This window comes from Antedon bifida, chromosome 2 (assembly GCF_963402885.1).
Source record: "Antedon bifida chromosome 2, ecAntBifi1.1, whole genome shotgun sequence".
NCBI classification, from domain to species: domain Eukaryota; kingdom Metazoa; phylum Echinodermata; class Crinoidea; order Comatulida; family Antedonidae; genus Antedon; species Antedon bifida.
The window spans coordinates 9761146-9786003 of NC_136227.1; the positions used below are offsets into that span (position 1 = coordinate 9761146).

At 32.3% G+C, this 24858-nt stretch overlaps 4 protein-coding genes across 5 annotated transcripts in view; all 4 read right to left on the reverse strand.

Annotated features, from left to right (window-relative positions):
• LOC144836245 (uncharacterized) overlaps positions 1–698 on the reverse strand; it is a 50502-nt gene extending 49804 nt beyond the window's left edge. Inside the window, exon 1 of the mRNA XM_078691496.1 lies at positions 209–698. The gene's annotated coding sequence lies outside the window, so the exon portion shown is untranslated. The remainder of the gene's footprint in view (positions 1–208) is intronic.
• A 3562-nt stretch (positions 699–4260) lies between these two features.
• LOC144835257 (uncharacterized) lies at positions 4261–5974 on the reverse strand. Its single transcript, XM_078690320.1, has 2 exons — positions 5889–5974; positions 4261–5716 (listed from the first exon to the last, which is right to left on the reverse strand). Exons 1-2 carry the CDS (start codon positions 5889–5891, stop codon positions 5030–5032), a joined length of 690 nt encoding a protein of 229 aa, XP_078546446.1. The 5' UTR covers positions 5892–5974; the 3' UTR covers positions 4261–5029.
• Positions 5916–9878, reverse strand: LOC144835258 (histone lysine acetyltransferase CREBBP-like). Its single transcript, XM_078690321.1, has 5 exons — positions 9838–9878; positions 8590–8977; positions 8288–8401; positions 6229–6282; positions 5916–6003 (listed from the first exon to the last, which is right to left on the reverse strand). Coding segments are annotated over exons 2-5 (555 nt in total). The 5' UTR covers positions 8975–8977; positions 9838–9878; the 3' UTR covers positions 5916–6001.
• Positions 9879–12587: 2709 nt separating this feature from the next.
• On the reverse strand, positions 12588–23972 carry LOC144836244 (uncharacterized). Of its 2 annotated transcripts, XM_078691494.1 has the most exons (6): positions 23875–23924; positions 18744–19312; positions 18542–18601; positions 18270–18329; positions 15082–16914; positions 12588–14904 (listed from the first exon to the last, which is right to left on the reverse strand). In XM_078691494.1, the coding sequence occupies exons 2-6, from the start codon at positions 19294–19296 to the stop codon at positions 14009–14011; spliced, it is 3402 nt and encodes a 1133-aa protein (XP_078547620.1). In that variant the 5' UTR covers positions 19297–19312; positions 23875–23924; the 3' UTR covers positions 12588–14008. The 2 variants fall into 2 exon arrangements, with proteins under 2 accessions (XP_078547620.1, XP_078547621.1); XM_078691495.1 differs by lacking the exons at positions 18270–18329; positions 18542–18601; positions 18744–19312 and having other exon boundaries at positions 23875–23972.
• Between the last annotated feature and the right edge of the window lie 886 nt (positions 23973–24858).

Here is a 24858-nt window from a genome sequence, read left to right on the forward strand (position 1 = left end):
AATCTAGACCTAGGCCTAGTGCCTACGGCCGTAGCCTACGTTCTAGTAGATGATAAGATATCTTAACCACATTTTTACGTGTTTGGTGATGTAATGAAAATAAAAAATAGTTGATCTGAATGGAATGATATGTAAATAAACAAACACTCAATATAATAATAATATTTTATTCTTATTTGCCTAACTTTATTTTTTTCCCGGCACCTACCTTGTTTTGCCGACGGACCGACGTGAGTGAGTGGCCGAGCGGTTAAGACAGTGGAACCGTAATCACGTAGCCATAACATCGGCAGGGGTTCGAGGCTGGTAACGGGACGATTCGGCCCTGAGACGATTCGGCCCGGGACGATTCGGCCCTGGGACGATTCGGCCCGGGACTATTCGGCCCTGAGACGATTCGGCACACTTAAATTTATCGGCTTTGATATGCATTTATAAGCATAAAATAAGCTTTTTTCCCCAAACTTTATTTTCAGAGACTATGGGATAGTACTACTAGGGATAAAGATGCAATAAAGCAAACATTTTGAAAACATTGTCGAAAATGATCATTTTTTAGTCACGCGAACGATGTAAACAAGTTACGCCCTCTGTTGGCCGCTTGGCGAATGCACGAAATAAACAAAGTTTTCGAAGTAATAAATTGAATATAAAATTACGTTTTTTTAGTAATATATTATATATATTATATCAAGATTGTCAATATCAATAAATACGGATTGTTAAACACCTTTAAAAACTGGATAAATACCAAAAAAAATGAATATGAATTTGGTCTAAAGTGAGACGTTTCGGCCCACAAAGTGGGACGTTTCGGCCCAAAAGTGGGAGAACCTTCGAGGCTCACTCACTCCATGGTTCTGGTGGTAGAACGAGTCTTCTCGGATAAGGACTATAAACCGTAGGTCCAGTGTACACAACTTGCTCGTGTGCACTTTAAAGAACCTAGTACATCTTTCGAGACGAGTAGGGGGTTACCCCGGTGTATTAGTACATCACAGCCACTGATCACCAACTGGGCCCTCTGGGAGATCAGTCTTTGACTGAAGAGGTCACCCAGTATAAAGATAAAACAAACAAACAAACAAACCGTGATGTGATAAGCATTTATCTATTTGAGCATGTATCGGGGTAGGCATTAAACAATGGGTTTATACATATTATTATCATTTGAATATCTAATTGTTAATTCACATATTTAGTTTTTATATATTTTATAAATATTAATCAATCAATACCATGCATTTATTGTGTCAGCATCCTCGTTTCCGTTAAGAGAGTCAAGGAGTGAGAGTGGTTGATGCTTAAACTTTTGTACCTTTCCATTTTATTTCCTAATGCTTGTTTTTCTTGAACCATTTTCATAGGGTCGGGAAAAATTGTCCCCAGTTGCAATGCATTCTACTAGTCCTAAGGATTTCAAGAACTCAACTTGAGCATTAAAATCTCACGGAATTACATTAGGTTCCTCACTATATATTTTATGGCAAGCGTATTTGTTTAATCTCTCACAATACAGAATGTTTCATGTTAACTTTACATTAATTATACAATGTTACATCAAGAGGATTACATTTTAAACCATATTGACAAGCAGACGATATGATATAGCTATAAATATTTAATTTCAATTAATAATATTTAAAAAATGTAATAGTTAATGTGAGAAGCGTTAGCATGTAGCCCATTACCACGGAAGGCAAAATACAGCGGTAAATAAAGGACAATTATTCATTCGACAATAATTATTAAAATTATTATTTATTTATATTAAAGTATTATAATTTGTTTATTAAAGAGAGAATAATTACGTCAATTTTAATATTTCTAGAGATCTCTATAAAGAATATGTCCCATTGAATTGTATTGAATGTATGGTTGATTCAACATTAACAAATACTGCTGAGTGGTTATTCAAATATTATTACCTTTGTTTAATATCAATCCGCGACTAAGGTAAGGAAAGATGTTTTATGAAACACAAATAGCTGATTATCATAACTGAGATCATTTAGTTAATGAACAAACAGTATATATGCCTATGTATATGTTATCACAATTAAAACATAACACAATCATGTAACAGTGATGCTTAGTACTTGTCAAATGAAAAAAGTGCGAGTCATGCAAACGGAAGGAAACGGACTGGGCGGCATGTAATTTAACTACAATTAAATGCCAATTTATAGTTTTTCCCAACAAAATTCGGTGAAAATAATACAATTAATTAATGTAATTATATAAACTTAATAACAAATGATTATTATTACGTTTAATTGTAACATTTTAAAAACATATACAGTACATACCTGGTGATGTTCATAAATAAAACATGTCGCCATTAGATGAAACGATATGATTAACTGTACGCACAGGCAGGGAAATTATTTTACAACTTCCTGGTACAGGTACGTAGGCTAACTTCACGGATATTGCACATTGACAATGAGAAGCACAAAAGGCGATACTCAGTATGGAATTTGTAACAATAAAGCACTTCGTATCAAATACAGTACTCGAGTGATAACTTATTTAACTAATAATTTCGGGTAATATCAATCCGCGAGCGAGGTAAAACATTATTAAGGACTTATAATTTTTGTTTTTAGGTGTTGTAGTAATTAGTACTATGTAAAGTAAATGGAAATTAGAATTACATAAAGGTCATTGGCATATACACATTATGAAAAATAATTCTCAGATCTCTCACTCTCCCGCTAAAATGCAATTTCTTTAGAAACAAATATCCCGATACTTAACATTTTTACTACTTGGTACCTCTGACATACCTATGTATGTTTGCCATTATAAATGCCAATACCTTTAAATTTTTAATAGCGCCCTCCATGATTGTATGCGTTTTTATAGTTTATATTGTAAATGTATTCAATGTACTGTACAGTACCAGCACTCACTGATATGACATGACATACATATACTTAGACCAGTTCAAAAGGAATGAACAGAAAACATAGAAATAATATGATAGAAATGTCGCGTAAAATTTTAGAGACGCTCAAAAAAGTCAATATTATATTTATAATTATGCAGTCTTTAGTCGATAACAGAAGTAAAAAGTAACGACAAAAAGTTTCATTAATTCGTAATTTATTTTCAACAACAAATAAATGGCTTTTGTGCGTAAAACACATCGATTAACACCATTTAAGAATGGGAACACGTCTAGCGTATTTATAATGTTACACATTTCGCGCATACAAAAAACAGCGTCAATTAGGTTCTAGAAAGGCAATATAACAACTGCCTTGGTTATAGATCGTATTTCGAATTCATATTAGAAAAATATTAATATTTTGGCATATATAACGTTTCATACGCATTTTACTTTAGCTCACAATTATTTTCCAGATAATCGCACGCCGACGGGTGGACTTCTAACATGAAAAACCCCAATTTTAAATACAGTCTACGTCATTACAAGAATCGACTGCGAAGATTCCTCTCCGATTCCTCCTGCAACCAGATATAACTTACTTAGGCCTATATTAACAATGCACCTTACTGCCCATAAACTTCAACATATAATATTTGTTGTACTATAAGTATTATACAGTACATTTACTATCTCAGAATTCTGGCACCTTATATTAATTCTGGAGATATTGAACAATACTTATCAATAAATAAATATATATACAACATGTACTACTGTTTACTTATTGTACAGTTTATATTTTCAATACAGAACATAAATTCAACAATATTTCAATATAATATAATCGGTGCACTTAATATACATTATAAATACAATACAGCATATAATATCTTTAATACAATTTAATCACAAATTTTCTATTATTCTTATCTGATTAACATTTATATATCACATTTACAATGATATAAGCACTTTAAAATAACTGATCATCTGGTGAACATACTTATAGGGGAAAATGTGTGTTTTTTTAAATTGTCACTGACGATTAGAATTCAATTTTCATTTTGTCAAATTTTACTCGGGTACCCTTTGAATTATGATTAGATATCTGAGGGATATTAGGTATACGATTTACCTATAAACATAGAGATATCTGAGGAATATTAGGTAATACAATTTACCTATAGACATAGAGATATACATTAATATACTTTATTTGTCAATTTTCAAAAATTGTCTTACTTGGCAAGATAACATACTTATAGGAAAAATATTTAAAATACTTATAAAATACTATGAAACATATAAAATATTGCAATATTTGAATTTCGAATCAAAGTGTGTATTGTGTACCAATAATTTCACTAAAATTATTACCAAACCTACTGTAATACATTTTATTTAAACAAAAAAAAACATCAAATTCTAATCCTAATTTGCCTGTTTCTTTAACTGTATTTTGATTTATAATATATTGTGTTGTAACTTTTTTTCTATTTATTAAGTGTATTCTTTTTCGCAACAAGAAGACAAATTGCATACTGTACTATTTTTGTTTGTATGACAATAAAAGATCTGTATCTGTAACTCTCCTTTTGAATACTCTCTGATCATAGCATTTATTATAATTTACAAAAATATAATAAAACGCTTGAATTAGACATTATAATAAATGTAAATTATTAGTTAGATTAATTCATCTTTCTTTTATTATTTACCTTTATCTGGTTGAGTTTTGGAGCCTGAAGCTCAATCATCATAATTACTTCCCATATTTCCTAAAAAGAAGTTTATATTTTTTACTATTACCTGAAATAAATACTAAAACAGCATATAAAACAAAATATTATAAATCAAAATACAGTTATTTAAAGAAACTGGCAAATTATGATTAGAATTTTATGTTTTTTTTGTTTAAATTAAATGTATTACAGTAGGTGAAAATGAATATTTGTTGAATGTGTTTGTTGAATGGAGAAATTACATTCATCGTTACAATTATGACTGTTCTTTTAAATCTGGTGCACAGCATTCTGTTTAAAATTAAATATTTTGACATTAACATTAATTGTAATTTCTGTACAAATATGTATTTTTTTTATACAAATTTAACTTTAACATGACTGATAATGTTTACATTCCAGATCCAACATGTCTGTTGATGCATTTGCTTCTGCTGCATTTTCTGTTGACTGATGAATGTTTACATTCCAGATCCAACATGTCTGTTGATGCGCTTGCTTCTGCTGCATTTTCTGTTGACTGTGATGAGTGTTTACATTCCAGATCCAACATGTCTGTTGATGCACTTGCTTCTGCTGCATTTTCTGTTGACTGTGATGAATGTTTACATTCCAGATCCAACATGTCTGTTGATGCGCTTGCTTCTGCTGCATTTTCTGTTGACTGTGTTGAATGTTTACATTCCAGATCCAACATGTCTCTTGATGCACTTGCTTCTGCTGCATTTTCTGTTGACTGTGATAAATGTTTACATTCCAGATCCAACATGTCTCTTGATGCGCTTGCTTCTGCTGCATTTGCAGTTGACTGTGATAAATGTTTACATTCCAAATGCAACATGTCTGTTGATGCGCTTGCTTTTGACTGTGATGCCACGTTTTCTCCTCTCGCTTCATCATCATCAGTTTGCATTGCCTCTGTTTCAAGATCTTTTCTCACATCATTATTCTCAGCTATTGTAAGTTTGTACATTTGTTTCTGGAGTTCTTCTACAATGGCATTCTGATACATTTTAGAAGCATTACATTGAGATGAGCCGGTCACACCATTTGCAGCAAGAAAAGAAAAATACTCTTCCTGCAAAAAAAATAAAAAATTATATACAAATAATGAATGTAATACATATCATCAGTGCAATATTCCAGTTTCAGTTTGATATTTGTTTGTTTGACAGTATGACTTTTATTTAATCATTTACTAAAATCCATCAAATTCTAAACGGTCTATTAGGAAAACCCAAAACTCTCACCATACTGGTAGCTGCCTCGTATATATATCTCTTCAACTTGTGTGCATAAGCTACTAACTTTGCTATATGCCTAGTAACAGTTACTGGATCAGGATTTGGAAATATGGGTTGAATTCTGTAAAGCAAAAAGAGAGACAATTTATGAGCTTTGTTTGGTACAGTTCTGTATTTCTATAATGATCTGTTCATTATTTCCTGTCCCCAATTTGTGTTTCTTGAATTGTATTATTTTAAAAAATGGTTTGGAAGCATTAATCCTCTTTTATGTTATTACATGTTATTGTTAAAAGTGTATAGTGAATGTCTTATAATTATGAAAATGATTTGGTATAAAACCTACAACTATGCCATGGCTGTGAATTTTCAACAATTGATTCATCTATTGAGAGATTGTCTGTAAAACAAAAGTATTTAAATATTATTACTACAATATCTATATCATAAAAGAGGACATTTATATGATTATTCTTGTCATTTGATAGAGGATTGTAGGTCACATGATATTTAATATATTCTTGTTATGTTACACAGTGAGCAGGTTGATGACTGCACGTTCAAAAATCAACCTGTAGTGTAGTATTTTGTTTAATTAGACTGCGGACTTCTTGAATGATTTAGACCCATGGCCTCGTACGTTAAGTGAGTGTGTTACAAATAATGAATGTGTACCATTTTTTCAAATATTCATTATTAATAATTCATTCATTATTTGTATATCATTGACTTTAACATGACTGTGATGTTTAACATTCAACTTTTAACTAACTACAACAGGGTAAGCGGACAACATTACAATCAAATTGCAAGCTTGATGCTTAAGTTATAGATTTGTTTGTTCAAGGAATGTTTCTTCCATGTGAGTTTAAAGAAAAATCTGCAGAATAAAAAAAACATGAAAAATGAAAATTGATTCAATCAGACTTTGATTAGGTTATTTTGTAGTTTTCATAAACTTAATCACATTCGCCAAAAAAAAAATGTTTTCTCATATAATATGACAAAATAAATGGTGAAATTCAACCAAAAAACTCATTGGCTGACAACAAATTTGTCGAGCGAAGTGAGAATCACTTCGCCCTGGAAGCGACGCGTTCTAGCGTAATTTGAGGCCATTTTAATCAGATTTATGTTAACCACTTTTTCAATTTTTCTATAATACATAAATAAAATACTGCGTGCAAAACACATTGCATAAGGTCCGATGCATGCAATGACTGTGTGTAAATTCACTTTCAATTTTAAAAATGAAGTGACCTTTAAAAGTTCAAAGTAGGCCTATATTTATCGGGTAAATTATAGCATAGAAAATATACGCGAACGTGAACGTATACCCACGGGCCAAGAGGTACATTGTTAATCGCAGAGAAGTATGGTTGGTTGTGTTTGGGGGTGCAAAAATTGTAAATGGACGCCTTGGGCTGATCTGTAAGAAAATGTTGGAAAATAGAGCTTCTAGGTTCCAGAAAATTGCAATTTAATACATTCATTTACATCTACAGAACCAGACCACCGTGGTTGGGATGGAGCTAAAAAAATTTAGAAAATTATAGTTGGAATGTCCTGAAAAGTGGACTTATCATACTTCGAAACAAATTTTAGAGTAGTTAGGTCCTCGGAAAATGCTCTTATTGTACTTCGAAATATGAAATGGAATTTATAAGTACCTACGACCAGCTCTATAGTTGGGGTTGAGCTAAGACAATTTTGCAAACTAAAGCTGTAAGTCTTCAAAAAATGATGTATTATATTATTATTATACGTTCTCAAGCATATACCATTTTAAATAGGAAAATGTAAAAAGAAACAAGAGGCATCCAATTGTCAATATAAAAATGAGCTAAATATGGTAAGTGCAGTTTAATGTAATGTAATACTATACTGTAGAAAAACATGTCAAGTTTACATAGCGCATAGAGCTTCACATTATTACCCCGGTAATTGAATCAAACATGTATGGACCTTTCCCATAATTATACAGCTAATTAATCAGCTAGATCAGGTACCCATTTGTACACCTTGGTGACGAGAGACAATTATTGAGTCTTGCCTAGGGACACAAGCAATGCGAACTCAAACTTTCGATGCCATGATAAAAAGTACAACCTCTAACATGCTGCGCCACATGTTCTTATACTAGGACTTGCAGTATAAATATTGATGTATGAATTTGTGAAAGAGTATAAAACATAAACATATGTTCGGACTTTAAACTCAATTAAACAAACCTAAATTGCTTTTGGGACTAAGGTGAACTTATCTTGTAGTTAATGATATTGTGGGTTATGATGTACTGTAATTGAAAAATTTAGCTACTTGGGTATTTAAATTTTATACCCAGGGAAAGCAACATGCAACCATGACATTTTTAAAATGTAAAGTGTGAACAGGCCCTTACTTACCTTTAGTTCTTGATCTGTCTGAAGCATTTTTGAGAGGGAAACAATAAGGACAGTCATTACGAGTACAATTCTTCCAATGTGAGATTATTTGACGAGATGATGCGAAGTTAGGCACTACAAGAAGGTAACACCAGATTATCAAGAACTATTCTCGGTTTTTGCAAAAGAGGGTCATTGGTTTGTTTACTTAGTGCCAATAGACTAGTGATTTTGCCAGAACAATTTACATGATAAGTTTAAAGGTTTTCGAGTCCATCCAATGTGATTCATGAAGGATGACATTTGGCCTATATAATATTTACCTGTGCAGTTCTTGCCAGCTTGACAGTGTGTCATGTGATTGAGTACATTTTTCATGGTCCGACATTGTTGAAGTGAGCATTGTTTTAGTTCACCATTAGCCTGACTCTCCCTCTGCTGACACTTTTGTGCATGTAGAAGGAGCACTAGTTGCTGCTGCATAAATCTTCTTTTTTCAGGATCATCAGTTCTTGGAACTTGAGTTGATTTTGTGCCTATTGCAGCATGCTGAGCTTGAGTTGAATTAGTGCCTATTTCAGCTTGCTGAGTTTGAGTTGCATTTGGGTTCACTGCAGCTTGCCGAGTTTGAGTTGCATATGGGTTCATTGTAGCTTGCCGAGCTTGAGTTGCATTTGTGCCTATTGCAGCTTGTTGAGTCTGAGACATATTCTGAAAAACATAATACACATAAATAAGATAAGAAGATAAAAGAAAAATCAAATCAACTGTTTAGTTCTATATTTTATTAGTTTTATTAGTATTTAATACATAGGAATGACAACTTTATATTACGTATGTAAAGGATAAGTCAATGATAATTGTATAATTTTTTTTTAAATAATCTGAACAATTTATCATTCATTCCTTAAATCAGTCAGTTGTATTGTTAACTGCAAGTCATACAAGATTATATTTCAGCAAATGATTTTCTTGACAAGTAATCTGATATGGTGGAGAGTCACTGCAAAAACAATGAACATACAAATTACAATTTACATGAAATTTATTATTGTTTAAAGGCAATTGATCATTTGTGGAAGACAATGAACTGTTACATTTTTTTTGAAAGAATATATTACAGTATGTTGTAATCGAGATTCTATACAGTACTCAAAATAATGCTAGTAAAGCTGGCCGGACCCTCAGCTTTACTAGCCCAGAAAGGTGAAATTAAGCCGGTTTTAAGATCTTTGGATTTACATTTGCTTGAATATGACGAACATGACTGTTCATTTATGCAATGCAGCAAGGTCGGAATGGATAGGTGGATAGTGCACTAGCTAGGCTACCTAGGCTAGGAAGAATTGTTATTTTAGCGGGATCCAGTCCTCCACCTACCTCCTAAACTACGATAATAATTAAGAGTAAGACTCTAGAGCCTAGCTAGGGCTAGGTAAACCGTAACGTAACTAGCCTAGGTAAGCTGGGCCTACTTTTGGAATTATTAATATCAATTACGGTGCTTTTGACCTTCCGAAATCTTTAAAAGTGTCATTTTTTAATTCTTTAAATAATGTTATTTTACTTACAAATCACTTTGTTTTGATAAACGCACACACACACAAACACCACACAGTCTAGATTACGTCATCATAATTGATTCGTATTTTACATTCGGTCCCGCGATGTTATCAGTCATTTCCACTTACTAGACACTAGTCTGGGCTCCAGACGGAGTTTTGTAAAAATATAAATATTTTTGCACATATGGCGTTTCATACGTGTATTACTTGAGTTTGGATACTCCGTCTGGGGAAACACGCATAAGTCACGTGGTTTGACACCAAGAATTCTTGGTGCATAAATTATCCAGTTGACTAGTTTCAGCCGCATGCCATTGGCTACTCACTCGTACGTTGTTTTAATATTCATATTTCAGAATTTCAAAGACTCGACATCTAAGACGATGCGCATGCGCTATGTTACGTTTAGACAATGTGTACTTGAGTACATTGATGAAAGTTTTTGAAGGCTAGAAATGATTTTATATGCCTAGTAAGTAGTAAACATTTGATGAGATTTTTCCCAAGAACATGAAAACTCGTCTTGATATGATAGGCTAGCTTCTCCGCCAAATCAAACGTTGAATGGATCATTTATTTAATTCCCACCCAGACCCTGTCCTGTTCTGTGTGGTGGTGTAGCCCTGTTGTGTGCCCGTCGGTGGTGGTATGTACCTTATTGGCGTTTTATTTGGCAGGTCATACGTACAAGTTGAGTAGCCCTACGAAGGAGGCCTAGGCCAGGACTAAACAATTAATAAACAAAACAACTTGGCAACACGATTTTATATTTCAACAGTTGTTCAGTCTCGATCGTACATTCAGCACTGTACGTACTCGGATCTTTTTCATTTTGAAACAAAATGATCATTGGTTGATTCGAAATCCATATTTACATACCGCCCGCCCCATATAGCCAAATACGGTATGATAACCTACGTCATTCTTATCGGATGTTTGCGGTCTGCAAATCGATTTCTATACGTGTTTCACAAGTCTGTATTTTCAGACAAAAATCGCGGTCGAAATGAAAACAAATAAATAAAAAAAAAAGACAATAAATACAGACTTGGGGCAAGTCTAACTAGACACCAAAGAACTTATAACACAAGAATCTCCTGTTCGTCCGAAGCGCGTAACAATTTCGAAAGGCATTGTGGGATAGAATAGAGCTATGGGTGGCGCCATTGTGAGCCATGGAGTAGGGCGCCCGCATCAAATTAGAAAGTCAAAATCATAGAGGGGATCTGCTAATACTCTAGGGGGGTCGAGTAATTGACTGAGGAGTAGGGCGCCCGCATCAAATTAGAAAGTCAAAACCATAGAGGGGATCTGCTAATACTCTATGGGGGTAGAGTAATTGACTTCCTAGTTTGGAGGGGGCGCTTCTCCATGCTGTGAAATGGCGTCGCCCAGTTTGACCTTTTAACCCTGTACTTCCGATACTGTGTTTTGAATGCAAATTGAAGAACAGGAGATTCTTGTGTTATAAGTTCTTTGCTAGACACTAATTCCATGAATTGGGTAAGTTGATGTTGAGTAAAAATATGAATATATTTCTATAATTAATTTGTTTAATTATAATCATTATTATAATTATTTCACTTTTTATAGGCCTATTGAGTATATTAAAGAGCTAAATAAAAACAACCCCGGTTAAGAGTAATTATCCCCATTGTCATTGACAGTTTTTTTTTTGCTTTAAATTGCATTTTTTTTCACAATAACTATTTTAAATATTCAACAAAACAGGGGGACAATATATCTTTAATGGAAATTGGCTTATTATTTGTTTTTATTTTCTGGGCCAGACCGAGCGCGAGTCTAAATTATAATTTCAAATAGTCAAGGAATTCAGGCAGAGCTATATGGAATACAACAACATATCAAAGAGTTTGTATTTATTTTATTTTGTAAGAATTGCAAAATGTAGTACTTTTTCATAGTTTTCATCAATACTTCAAGATATTTAAAGTAGGTCACATGAATTTACCTGGAGGAGATAATTGTCCTTATGATTTTACAAATTATCACAAGTCAAAACAGTCTTGCCATTTACAACTATATATGAACTTGTTACGTTTTGCAACATGTAATTATTTACATACATAATAATAGCAATGAGTCGCCCGTAGCCGGTCATCACCTTCGATAAAAGACATTCTCATGCGTGACAAGGGGAAATCCCCTTTGCGTTATCCTGACGACAGTTTATAATCACGTGTCATCTGCGCACATTAAAGTGTCCACCACAGGAGAGGTAGCAACACATAATTCCCCATACAACGTTTCCACTTTGAAGATAAGGCAAGATAAGGATGTTAAAGATTCGTGAAAAGACAGAAATTGGACATAAAACTTTCGGTCCGTTACAGTTTTTACGAGACGCATTTCAAATAATTTGCATATTTTAACCAACAATTGTGACGAGGGAAGATTGAAAATGTTTAAAATTGAATTACTGTAGAAAAAAAATAATAATCCAACAATCAAGGTTTAATAGTGTTGCATTTTGAGTCACCAGATCGAAAAACATACCGTCCATTCTCATTAAAGTCACTATATTTAATGGGACACCAAAATACAAATTTAATTACACAAATCTTTGAAATAAATACAATTAACAGTCAGCATAACTTTTGTTCATTTCATTTATTCAGAACTAGAAGAAAATAGAACAAAGTCCTAAAACGAAGCAAAATTATGTAAACGAACACTTATCTACAATGGTGTAATTCTACATCAGTTCAATTCAATTGATTATTAACAAATAGGTATATTTCCTCAGGCTTGGTTCCCACTAGAAACAACGCAACGACGCAAGATAAGAAAATACTATTCTATCAATTTCGCATCCCCCCTCTTACGAGAAATTTAATCATAATAACTGTTATGACGAACGTGAAAACGTGTTTACGCATCGTGCTTACGTCATCGGTTGCCACTTGTGACACGCAATGTTATAATGTTCTTACGGTACGTTACGTCAATACTTTGAATATGTCGTTGCATCTTAGTTAAAACCAATCTTTCAAACTAATAATAGTTTACTAGTATACTACTGAAGTTAATAATTAACAGGTTAAACTAACGGTTTATTTATGTCAAATACCATTACAGAACTACGTTACTACTCTGAAAGTTCATTGTAAATCATTATAGACTATTAGATTACTACTGGTATTTCAGATTAATATTGTAATCAATTACTTTACATATGTTAAATTAACGGGTTTTTTCTTTACTACTGTGAAAGTTCTTCTGTTCAAATATTAATATTAGTCTAATACTGTCAGTGTTCTAATCCAAGTGTAAATGCACAATGTCTTCAATACTATTGTGTACTACTACTAATTTCTATGAAAACGAGTAAATAATATTGTTAATGCGATAATATGCAATGAAAGCGGTTAATTCATTTCTAACTTTTAACACTTTGTACAATATTTCAACAAAATATTAAATGTCAAATCACACTTACAGTAGGCCCTACTTAATACACCATTTAGTAGACACTTTTCTTGTTCAAAGAAAAAGTTTTTCTGAAATCCATTTTGAACACGTTGTAATAAAAAATAGTTATAATTATTAGCAATAGTAAACAATACTTATTAATTGCTTATTAATTAACATCATAATTTTTATAGTCTTTTATTTTAGGACAATAAAATAGAACTGTTCCATCTCATTAGTTTTTTGCATTATTTAGTCCGACTACTATGTTATAACATTATGAGTTGTATTCATTTCACACATTTGGAAGTCTTATAATATATAGTAAAGTCAGTAAATTTTGCTTAAAGTGTACCGTAAGGGAAGTTGCTTTTAAAATTAAATGGTAGTGAGACACAAAGCCCTGATAAACTAAAATATGTATCAAGACAAAAAAGTCGACAAAATAGTTGGGAATAATCATCTGCATATAGGAATTGTTAATCTATGTGGGTCTATAATTCTACTACTGAAATGGAAGAAACAATCTGTTACTGAGACAGTCATTTCACTTGGGGACTTATTCAACTAGACCGACTAAGACGAACTCCATTTTTAGGCCTAATTTAAGGTTTCTTTCTTTGTTTTAATTATATTAGTACTTGTCGCTAATATTGTTACAGTATGTGTCGAACGCTTGAGATGGCAGAAAGCTTGAGTTGGAGAGGAATAATGAATTGACTCAGTAGATTACAGTCAATGTTATTTACATCTTTGTCTTTACTCCTCTACTTGAACAGTCTCTCATTATTTCACTCATTACACCATCTGATAAATAGCAGTCATGCATTTTAAGCATCTTAAGTTTAGGTAACATATCTAAAAAAGAACGCAGTAAATTATCATCAATATCACTGAGATTATTACCGTTGATATTGAAGTCATTAAATTTAAACTCAACTCCATTATCAGAACACTCTCTAATCATAGCAGCCATTACAGCACCTGATAAATTACAATCATGCATGTCAAGTGTACCCGGCCAAGTCATCATACTCAATAGATAACACAGTGATGCACCATCAATGTCACTAAGATTATTACCACTGATATTGAAGTGATATAATTTCAACTGAACTCCATTATCAGAACACTCTCTACTCACAGCATTCATTACAGCACCTGATAGATTACAATCGTGCATGTAAAGTGTTTGCAGGAAAGTCATCATACTCAACAATAGATAACACAGTGATGCACCATCAATGTCACTAAGATTATTACCACTGGCATTGAAGTGATTTAATTTCAACTGAATTCCTTTATCAGAACACTCTCGACTCATAGCAATTATCACAGAACCTGATAGATTACAATCATGCATGTCAAGTGTAAGCCCATAACCATGACCAATCATACTCAATAGAGAACACAGTGATGCACCATTAATGTCACTAAGATCATTCCCACTGATATTGAAGTGACGTACATTCAACTGAACTCCATTATTAGAACACTCTCTACTCATATCATTCATTACAGCACCTGAGAGATTACTATCATGCATGTCAAGTGTACCCGGCACATTCATCACACTCAATAGATAACACAGTGATGCACCATCAATATCACTAAGATTATTACCACTGATATTGAGGTGATCTAATCTCAACTGAACTCTATTATTAGAACACTCTCTACACATAACATTCATCGCATCACCTGATAGATTGCATTCATGCATGTCAAGTGTATCCAGCCTATTCATCATACTCGATAGATAACACAGTGATGCACCATCAATGCCACTTATATTATTACCACTGATATTGAAGTGACGTACTTTCAACTGAACTCCATTATTAGAACACTCTCTACTCATAGCATTCATCACAGCACCTGATAGATTACAATCATGCAAGTCAAGTCCATCGTTCATTTTAGCGTACGTTGAAATACATAGCATGTGTATAAGAACCTTTCCTCTACAATCAGATGATATTGTATTTAAAAAACTCCGAAAATAAATATTAGGAACATTTATTTTTTGAAATTTCTTCAAAATATTTATAAAATGGTTATCAACTTTGTCATCTCTGCTTACATGCTGAATGAACATTCTTAATGTATTTGAAATTTCTTCCAAATGTTCTTTTATTGCTAAAGTTGTATTCGATATGTGATTAATCAATGTTTTTTCAACTTTATCCATATGATGTTGTTTCACCAATTGTAAGTAATTATCAATAGATCGATATGCTGCCAAATCATTTGTAATCCAATGTTTTAGGAATTCACCAGCATCAGCTCCAAGGAACCCAATGGCAAACTCCCTTGTTATTTTGAAATACTCACTTTCTCGTATTTCTTTCCATTCTTTTTCATCCAATGACACAAGTAATGGATTTACGTGAGTGCATATGTTTTCCATACCTTCACTCTCACACAGTTTGTATAAATAAAATCCCACCAATGACTCAACTATCAATTTGTGTGGAGGCATATAATTCTCTTCAAAGCAAGACTTTGAAATTGGTGCATCTTCATAAACAAACCCAAGTTTTAGAGCAATATCAACAGTGCTTTTGTCACCTGTAAGGTTGTTTTTGTTTATCGAAAGTTGATTTCTTGTTAAGCTACAATACATGCATTTTCCTAAACAAATCATAGCATTTACATACTCCTCTGGAGCATCATCAAATTTTGAAATAAAATTGTGTTGTTGTTGTTTTTTAATGAACTGATTTAAAATACTTCGAAACAGTTCTTTAAAAAGATCAGATTTATCGAGAGGAAGATTTTGGTTGTCCTCCCACATAACACAAATTGTTAGAAGTAACATTGGATTTCTGCACATTGAAAGCAAATATTTATGTTCATAATACGACGTACGCCAATAGTGATTATACAACATATAATTACTATCATATTCAATAATGCCAAGCTTTTTTCTAAGAGATTTTCCCAGGTCACTTTTTTCGAAGTGCATAAAGTAATTGTCAATATACTTTCCAATGTTCCTTTCTTTGAATCCTTTTACTCTTACGTGCACATTACATGCATTTATGAATGAATCTATGTTTTCTGTTCGCGAGGTCAGTATCACTACACTATTTTTTAATTTTTCTTTTCTGAAAAGACGAATGAAATCTTTATTCTCACATCTTAATTCATCTAATCCATCTAATAACAAAACAATTTTATTATCATGGTTTGTAATGAATTCTTTGATGAATGAAGAACCTTTTGCAATCTTTGTTTTTAATTCAAATTCTTCCATATCGAGTTGCTTTACAATGAGATCTAATATTGTTTGATCTTTCTCTAAATCTCGTATATTCAACAGAAATACAATTTTACCTTCAAATACATCAAATGATTTATCTGTACCTGCATTGTATGCTATGTACCTTAATAGTGTAGTTTTACCTATACCACCTTCACCATCTATAAGGACTTTGCACGCAGGTGTGGATTTGATGAAACCCAATACATCTTTTAATGTTGTTGGCTGATTCTCTTTCGTTTTTGTATTTCCTTTGAGTAGGTCCAACTCTGTGAATAGTTCAGAAATATCGACTTGGTACAGTTTATTCAATGTTGCTGGTGTAAAAGTCTTGGCATTTTGCAGAAATGTCTCTTGTTTACTTAGTAGATATACTTCTATTTTTTCTGTATACGAGAAAAGAAAAAGTAAATGAAATACATGAGACAATAAAAGAAATAAATACTAATTTTTAAAAAAACATTATGAATAATTGCGTTTACGCCATAAACATACAAAGGTATGTTTTTTTGCTTAAAATTAAAGATGTATTGTCCCTTGACTAATTAAAAAAAAAAAGATTTCGAAAAAAAGTGGGTCATTTTGAAGTATCACAATAGTTTACCTTTCACTAAAAATTAGTCGAAAAAAAATCATTTAACTGAAATACAGACGTGTTTTTGTTCAAAATTTTCGATCGAAACATATCTCACAATGCAACGCGCTTGTTTGGCTACTCTGTATGCATAATCATAAAACTTCCTCGCGATCTGTGTGAAAACACCTTCTCAACTCTGACGAGTTGTAAACAATCCTAATTAGCATCATGCATAATGCATACTCATGGTTTAAAATCTGTGTTTACTTTCGCTCGCGACGATTTTCCAGACGAAATGTAATCAAATTAATTTACCTGTTAATTACGTAAACTTGTTATGTTTGGCTCGAATTTTCGACTTAAAGTGAATGACTTTAATATTACTTTGATATGGCCAATTTAAATTTAGAATATTTTGACCTTCATTTTTTGTGTTTCAAGGGACAATACATCTTTAAAGTTTTGCAGTCCACGAGAAATAGACAAAATGAAACGAAAGCTGTGATTGTTAAAACTAAATTAGTTTTGGGCAAGTTACTGTACATTAAAATGACTTTTGTGTCAAAATGCGAGATCTATAGAAAACTAATACAGAATCCAAATGTAACCAATACAAGAGGTTGCCGTTTTTGCCGGCATTTGACTACAAGCATCAACATTTAAGTCAAAGGGGTCATAAGAAGTATACATACTATGGTTATCATCTTGAGGTGTTACAAATGTGTATAGAACAAAATACATCAAGTTAGAGTTGTAATGAGAGTAGAGAATTATTATAGTTAAATTCCAACGTTGTATCACAGTATTTCTGTTGAGGGTACAACAAATAGGAATGTAGATTGAATACGTCTTTAGGTTTTTAGCCCTGGTAAAAAATGTCCTATATGATCGGTTAGGCTTCTATAAGATCCTATAGAAATAAATATACTGTATATATTTTAATGTTTAATACGTTTTAATAGTTATACAGTTCTACCGAAATATTCTAGGTTAAACCTGGTAAAAATGCTTTTTAGGATTGTTTTGATTCTATTTAGGCAGTCAATAGGTTTCTGTGAGATCATATGGGAATTAAAATACTAATATATAGACTTAGATTATGCCCAATTATATTTATTATTCAGACTATTACTGATTAGTAGTGTTTTTTTTTTTGTTCTTTACCTTCTGGTCGAAGTTTGGAACTAGATGCTCCACATTTGTCATCATCACCCTCGTTAATTCCTAAAAAACCCAAAACAAAACTTTAATAATATTTGTGAATGTTTACAGAAGTAACAAACAATTAATTGGAAACTTTATTAAAAATAAGTAAAATTGCCTGTAGTAAATGGTCGTAAAATACACCTTTTTTAGTTCAGTCTTCTGATAAACGCTGGAAATTAATAACTGCTAAATGGTTAATAACATTCATAAATATCAATATTCATATTTACCTTGTGGTCGTTTAGTAGAGCCTGACGCATTACCATCAATATGTTCATACTTGCTACGTCCTATAAAAATGTTAATATCCCAAAATAAATTGTAATTTAATACATCAATCCAGTAAAAATGGCGTAAGAAAAAAAAACAATCTTATGTAATAATACATTTATTGTAACTAACTGTTAGTTGTGATTGTTTGAAGTTTTATACCTTCGTGACTTCCCTTGAGGTGTGGTACATTTCTATGATGTACAATTTGTCGAAGTAGATCATCAAACACATCTTTCTTGTCTTGTTCTTTCGATACACGTTGGTCAGTCTCCAATCTGAATGTTACATCCCAAATGTTGCTGTAATTGTACATTGCCAGATTATAATGAGCGATAACCCTCTTCAACGCTTCAGGTTCAACATTTCGCAAATCTTTAAACATTTGTTTTCTCTGTGATGATATTATTATTTCTTCATCAGCATTTTCAGTATTATTATCCCTAATGTACCGGACTACAAGATCTTCAGCTTTCTTTAGTTTAGATATTTTGGATATTTCTAATAACAGATTAACATTTTTAGAAGTGATAATACCAGTGTCTTCGAGATTATTAAATAGATCATTTCCAATGGCATTTGGTTCTGTAAGGTCTCCTATAGGTAAATGTTCGAATAAGAGGAATTTTAACCAAAGCAACCTTTGACCTACAAAGTATCTACTGAGATCAGACTTCAATTTTGTGAATTTTGGATTAGTTTCAGACGCTGCCATTTAAGAACTCTTTTTTCTGAAAAACAATTAAAAATCGAAGTTGAATATAATAAATAATCAATATAGATTCGTAGCAAAAATTGTATGGAAGAGAATGAACACAACCAATGATATCACTAATTATAAAACTACTATAGCTAGATTAAATAGTCCAGAAAGAGTGAGCATGTAGGCTTATACCTACTAAGGCCTAAGGCCAACATACAGGCCAAATAATTAGGTTATATGCATGATATGCATATAACCTCTTGATTCTGTCAGGATCTTTATTTATTTATTTATTTATTCTTTCCTTAGCACTATTTTGTCCGTGAATTATCTTGGCATCAGTTTCATCTAGCTAAGTCAATTTTTCAGAGTATATTCCTTATGGCCAGGAATCGATGTGGTCATGTTTTCACGGTGCGCAATCATAAATTACGCCGTCTACGCGCGATTTAATGAAATCACGTTTGTAATCATATCTTCACAAGCATGAATCACTTTTAAACAAAATTTGGTACTCATAAATTTCAGGTCATATTTCATCATATGGCAATATAATTACGTGCGTAGCGCATATATAACGCATGCGTACGCGCGCTTAAAAGTTTTAAAATTGTCAAAATTTATTTTCGATGAAATTAGAGTACGTTTCAGGCAATTTTAAGCGTTTAAAAAATTGCCACGAGTGCGCAGAATTTTGCACGCGCACTGCGCGTTAAACGTTAATGCGCACTCTTTTTGCCCGATTTCTGTTTTACAATCTTTCTTTAATAATATCATCATATTTGATTCACTTTTCAACTCGAAATTGCGTTATACAAGCACGTCAAAAGTGACAGGCTACGCACGTATAAGTTAACAAAATAGTGAAAATATGCTAAATTTTAAAATTAATATATATCGTCAGAATGCTGGGGAACACCTATTTTTTATTTCATTTTCTTGAAGTGTATGTATCATATGTATGATTTATTATCAAATTAAGAGAACAAAAGTTGATTAAGTCATCATTAATTGCATATTGAATTAAAAAAAATTAATTTCGACAATCAAACAAATTTTGACATTTTCTTAGGCCGAAATAACAAACTTAACATTAACTTTCTTTCTTAAGAATTTCATATATTAAAGTTAAAAGTATATAGTTTGACAGTGCATCATTTTTTTTAAATTTTTAAATATGTCATCATAGTAATACATTATAATTCATTGCGGTATGTAATAATCTATCTGCACCAAAGTGGCTACTGAATAGTAAATACACGGAGGAATCATTCTACATGTTTTAGTAAGTTGCGTATGGCTCGGTGGTCTGTGCTCGTGTCTATAGCATTCAAGGTACCGAGATCGAGCCTCACTTTGGGTAACGAAACGAAATAAGATTTTTTTTTATTATTTGTATTGTTTGTTCAATTTTATTTCTTAGTGTATAGATTATACACATGATTTATAATGAAATCTAGATAAAAAGAAACTTATGTCAAGATTCAAGATTCAAGAAATTTTATTTGTCCATAAAAATGGAAATTCACTTTGGTTGGTAGATTAAAACAACAATATTGCAAACAATTTAAAACGTGCAGTATTATAACAGATTAAAAAACTTATGTCTTTATTATTATGTAACAAATGTGGTTTATGACATTATACGCAGAGGGATCTTTGATCGGATTGCGATACCGGCTATTGTATTTGCGTTAGTAAGATCCTAGCATATATTATAAATAATTAAAGATTCTGAGAAAATCAATCAATCAATATATCTTTTACAAATCAATTATCTTTATTTTAATCAATGCATATAACCTATAATTCGTCATAGTGACGAATTAAATCTAGTTTTTACTATTTTTATACTTAATATTAATATATCGGTAAGTTATGTATTATGGTTCAGGTGATTACGTCATTTTTAACATTTTAAAACCACAAAAACCTTTCCGCCATTAGACAAAACGATATGAATTGCTGCACGTACAGTTGTAGTATGCTAACTTCACAGAGATTGCACTAAAGTACAAGTCTTATATCAACAACTGATATATTATTCAAGTAATAATTGTGGTTAATATCAATCCGCGAGTGAGGTAACTATTTATATGACTCATCATACTGGCTTGATAATAATTATTATTAGGTTTACTAATTTTTATGTAGATGGTGAGTACAGTTTTACAAATTACATAAACGGCATTGGCATATAAAAATTATATATTATAGTGTTACTGTGAATGACAAAATAAAGCACCTACAGAAAGGTAATCATAAACTATTGCAAATAAATTGTATTTATTCCATGTACTGTACAGTATCAGTATAACGGCCTATACATGACTTTACAGAAGTAAAATACTCTGTTTAGAGACGCTAGAAAAAAACTAGTACTTGTGCAGTTCTGTCTTCAGTCGACAACAGAAGTAAAAAGTACCCAATGCAGGTTGAATTCATTTGTACATTATTTGCAACAACGATGGTCTATGTGCGTAATATATCACCGATCTACCACTTGTACTAAAGAATAATGGGAACATGTCCAGCGTATTTTATGATGTTACGTATTTCGCGCATTCACACATCTGAATAAATAAACAGCGTCATTACATGCAGTTCCTCCTTCAAGAATCGACTGCAAATGTAAGATTCCTTATAAGGTGGCTTACGAACTTAAAGCATTAATATCAAGTTACTCATTAAATAGTTTGGATTTCAATTTTCTATTGTAATTGTTATATAAGATGAATCATAACCCCTAACGTGGTCATTCCGAACACCATGTTAGTCCTCATAGTTATATGCTATATTTTTTATCTTTATGTGCTAGGCCTAATTGGTAAGAGGATTCACATGCTCTTGGATTTAGTTCCCTTTTGTGTTTCCTTCCACTTGCTGTGTAGTTGTTTCTTTGTTCTTAGACGTTACGGTGGTAGCAGCGCAATGAATACATTTCTTTTCAAAACTTTTTCATTTGTTTGTATTTTAGATAGGACCACAATGTAAAACAGGTTTGTGTAATCCTGAATAAATAATGTTGTTCAATATATATTCAATAAATAAATGTATCTGGAGTATTCGGATCAACATCTCATTTCAAGCAAAACAAATTTCTATTGAAGTGAACCAATAACATTTCTTAAATCTTAAATCTATACGGTACAGCAGGTATAAACTTTTATTTAATTACTGTAAGTTGTTCTAATATTTATTATATCCAATACACAAGCACAACATTTGGTAAAACTATCTATTATTTAATTATTTATACTTAATAACAGATGATATATTATTACATAAATTTTAACATTTTAAAAACCAAATATACATTATAATACCTGGTGATTTTCATAAAGAAAAAATATTGACATTACACAAACCGTACTGTATATTCATTGTTGTACGTGGTAGTATAACTTAACAGAGATTGCACATTGACAATGGAAAGCACAAAAGGCGATACTCAGTATGGAATTTATAACAATAAAGCATATATCAAAAACTAGTGGTAAATTATTTACGTAAGCCTAACGGTAATAATCATGGTATCAATCATCATCATAATCTACTGGCTAATGAATAATAAAGTATTTTTGGTCTGGTTAGTGATGGGAATAAATGTTTATAATTATTGATATGGCATAATTATGATAATGATTCCAGCTCAGACGTCATGACCCTCCCGGTAATGGCGGAAAGTCCCCGATATTGTGTCATCTCTGCCTCTCCCGAAATGCAAATTCTCTCTTTTTTTAGATAAACAGGTCCGTAGCCAGAGTGGTGGAGGGGTTACGATTCGGATGCAAATTGATGTAAATAAATATAGATAGAATTAATAAGCATTGCATTTGCCTTCTAACACAAAGTGTGCTTTATTCGGCGCTTCCTGAGAGGTATACGTTCGAAGTGAACTTGAACGCAAAACAAACTATCAATACCAAGTGAAGGATCAAATAATTGGCGGTTCCGCACAGGGCACGCGCATCTAACAGACGGCAACAAAATGTTAGAGTCCTTTAAATATTCCACCACGTGTGTGAGGAGGAGGAAAAAGTACGATACGATCGTTTAGCATGCTGCATGAGAGTGTCTTTTCTGGCCAATTAGAGGTGCCATTTATCATGTATTTTCTATGTGCGAGAGTACCATTTACAAAATTTGCTTCGCGTCAGGCTTACCATGGGGAGGGGGAGGTGGGGGATTACCCAAATACAGTGACCCAAATACTTAGTGTCCGAACCCACACCCTCCTCCCAATACAAATATCCCTTTACAATACTTATATTTTCTACTACTAGGCACGTTTTCAACAGTCATGGGAACAATGACAAGAGGCTTCTGATTCGTACTCTAGTAGTTTTATTATTATTTATATATAATTATTTAATTCAAGTCGTCGTTAAGTTATCAGTACTAATATAGCCTATATTGTTTTGATACTGTGTAACAAGACTACAGTGCTGATTGTGCCATTTTCGCAGAGGCACAATTTAAACAACAATTATGCACTCTCTATATTTTGGACATAACCAATATTTAGCCCTGTAAGCTTACATTATGCATTATGTCGTTTCTCCATAGAAAGATTGAGCATGTACTTACCTACAACGGTAAAGACCAACATACAGTCCAAATAATCCACACTATTTTTATACTTAGTGATATACTGGTAACTTGTGTATTATGGTGAAGGTGATACGTCATTTTTAACATTTTAAAACCACACAGACCTTTTGTAAAGAATACATGTCGCCATTTGACGAACCGATATGATGCTATACATACAGTATAGTAGGTTAACTTCACAAATATATGAAAAGCACAAAAGGCGATTACTCGGTATGGAATTTATGACAATAAAGTGCAAGTCGTAATGTCAATAACTGATTCATATATTATTCAAGGAATAATTTTGGTTAATATCAGTCCGCGAGTGAGGTAAAATATACGTCATAATCCTGCTTAATAATAAGGCAATGTATTTTTAGGTTTAGTGATTGTATGTAAACGGTAATCATTGTTACAAATTACATAAAGATCATTGGCATATGAATGACTTCCCAACTATCCCTAGTAATGGCGGAAGAAATTATCCGGATTCATCTCTGACAGTTGGCACGTCTGAGATATTCACTATTATAAATACCAATAGACCTCCTATCCTTTGATTTTAATAACGTCCTCTGCAGCCTTTATGTATTTTAAATTATTCAATCAATTCATTTTATTATAGCGCTCTCTATATTTTGGACATGATTTCATAAAACCTACCGATATTTTGCTAAGTTGTGCGATCATTTACAGTGCTACTATGAATGATGAACGAATAAATTATAGAAAGTGCCACAAAAAAGAGATAATAAACATGCCTATCGCTAATCGTTGACCAGCACTCACTGATGTCACAGGCAGCATATACATTTTTTAATCATAGGCTTATAAATAGTATTTTTTATTATGCCAAGCATACAGTTCTTTCCACAAACGTTTTCCATTTTTTTTTTTGGAAATCGCTTACTATGTCGGTCGGTTGGTCGGTCTGTCTGTCGGTAGGTCTCTCGGTAAACACTAACTCAAATTTGCGAC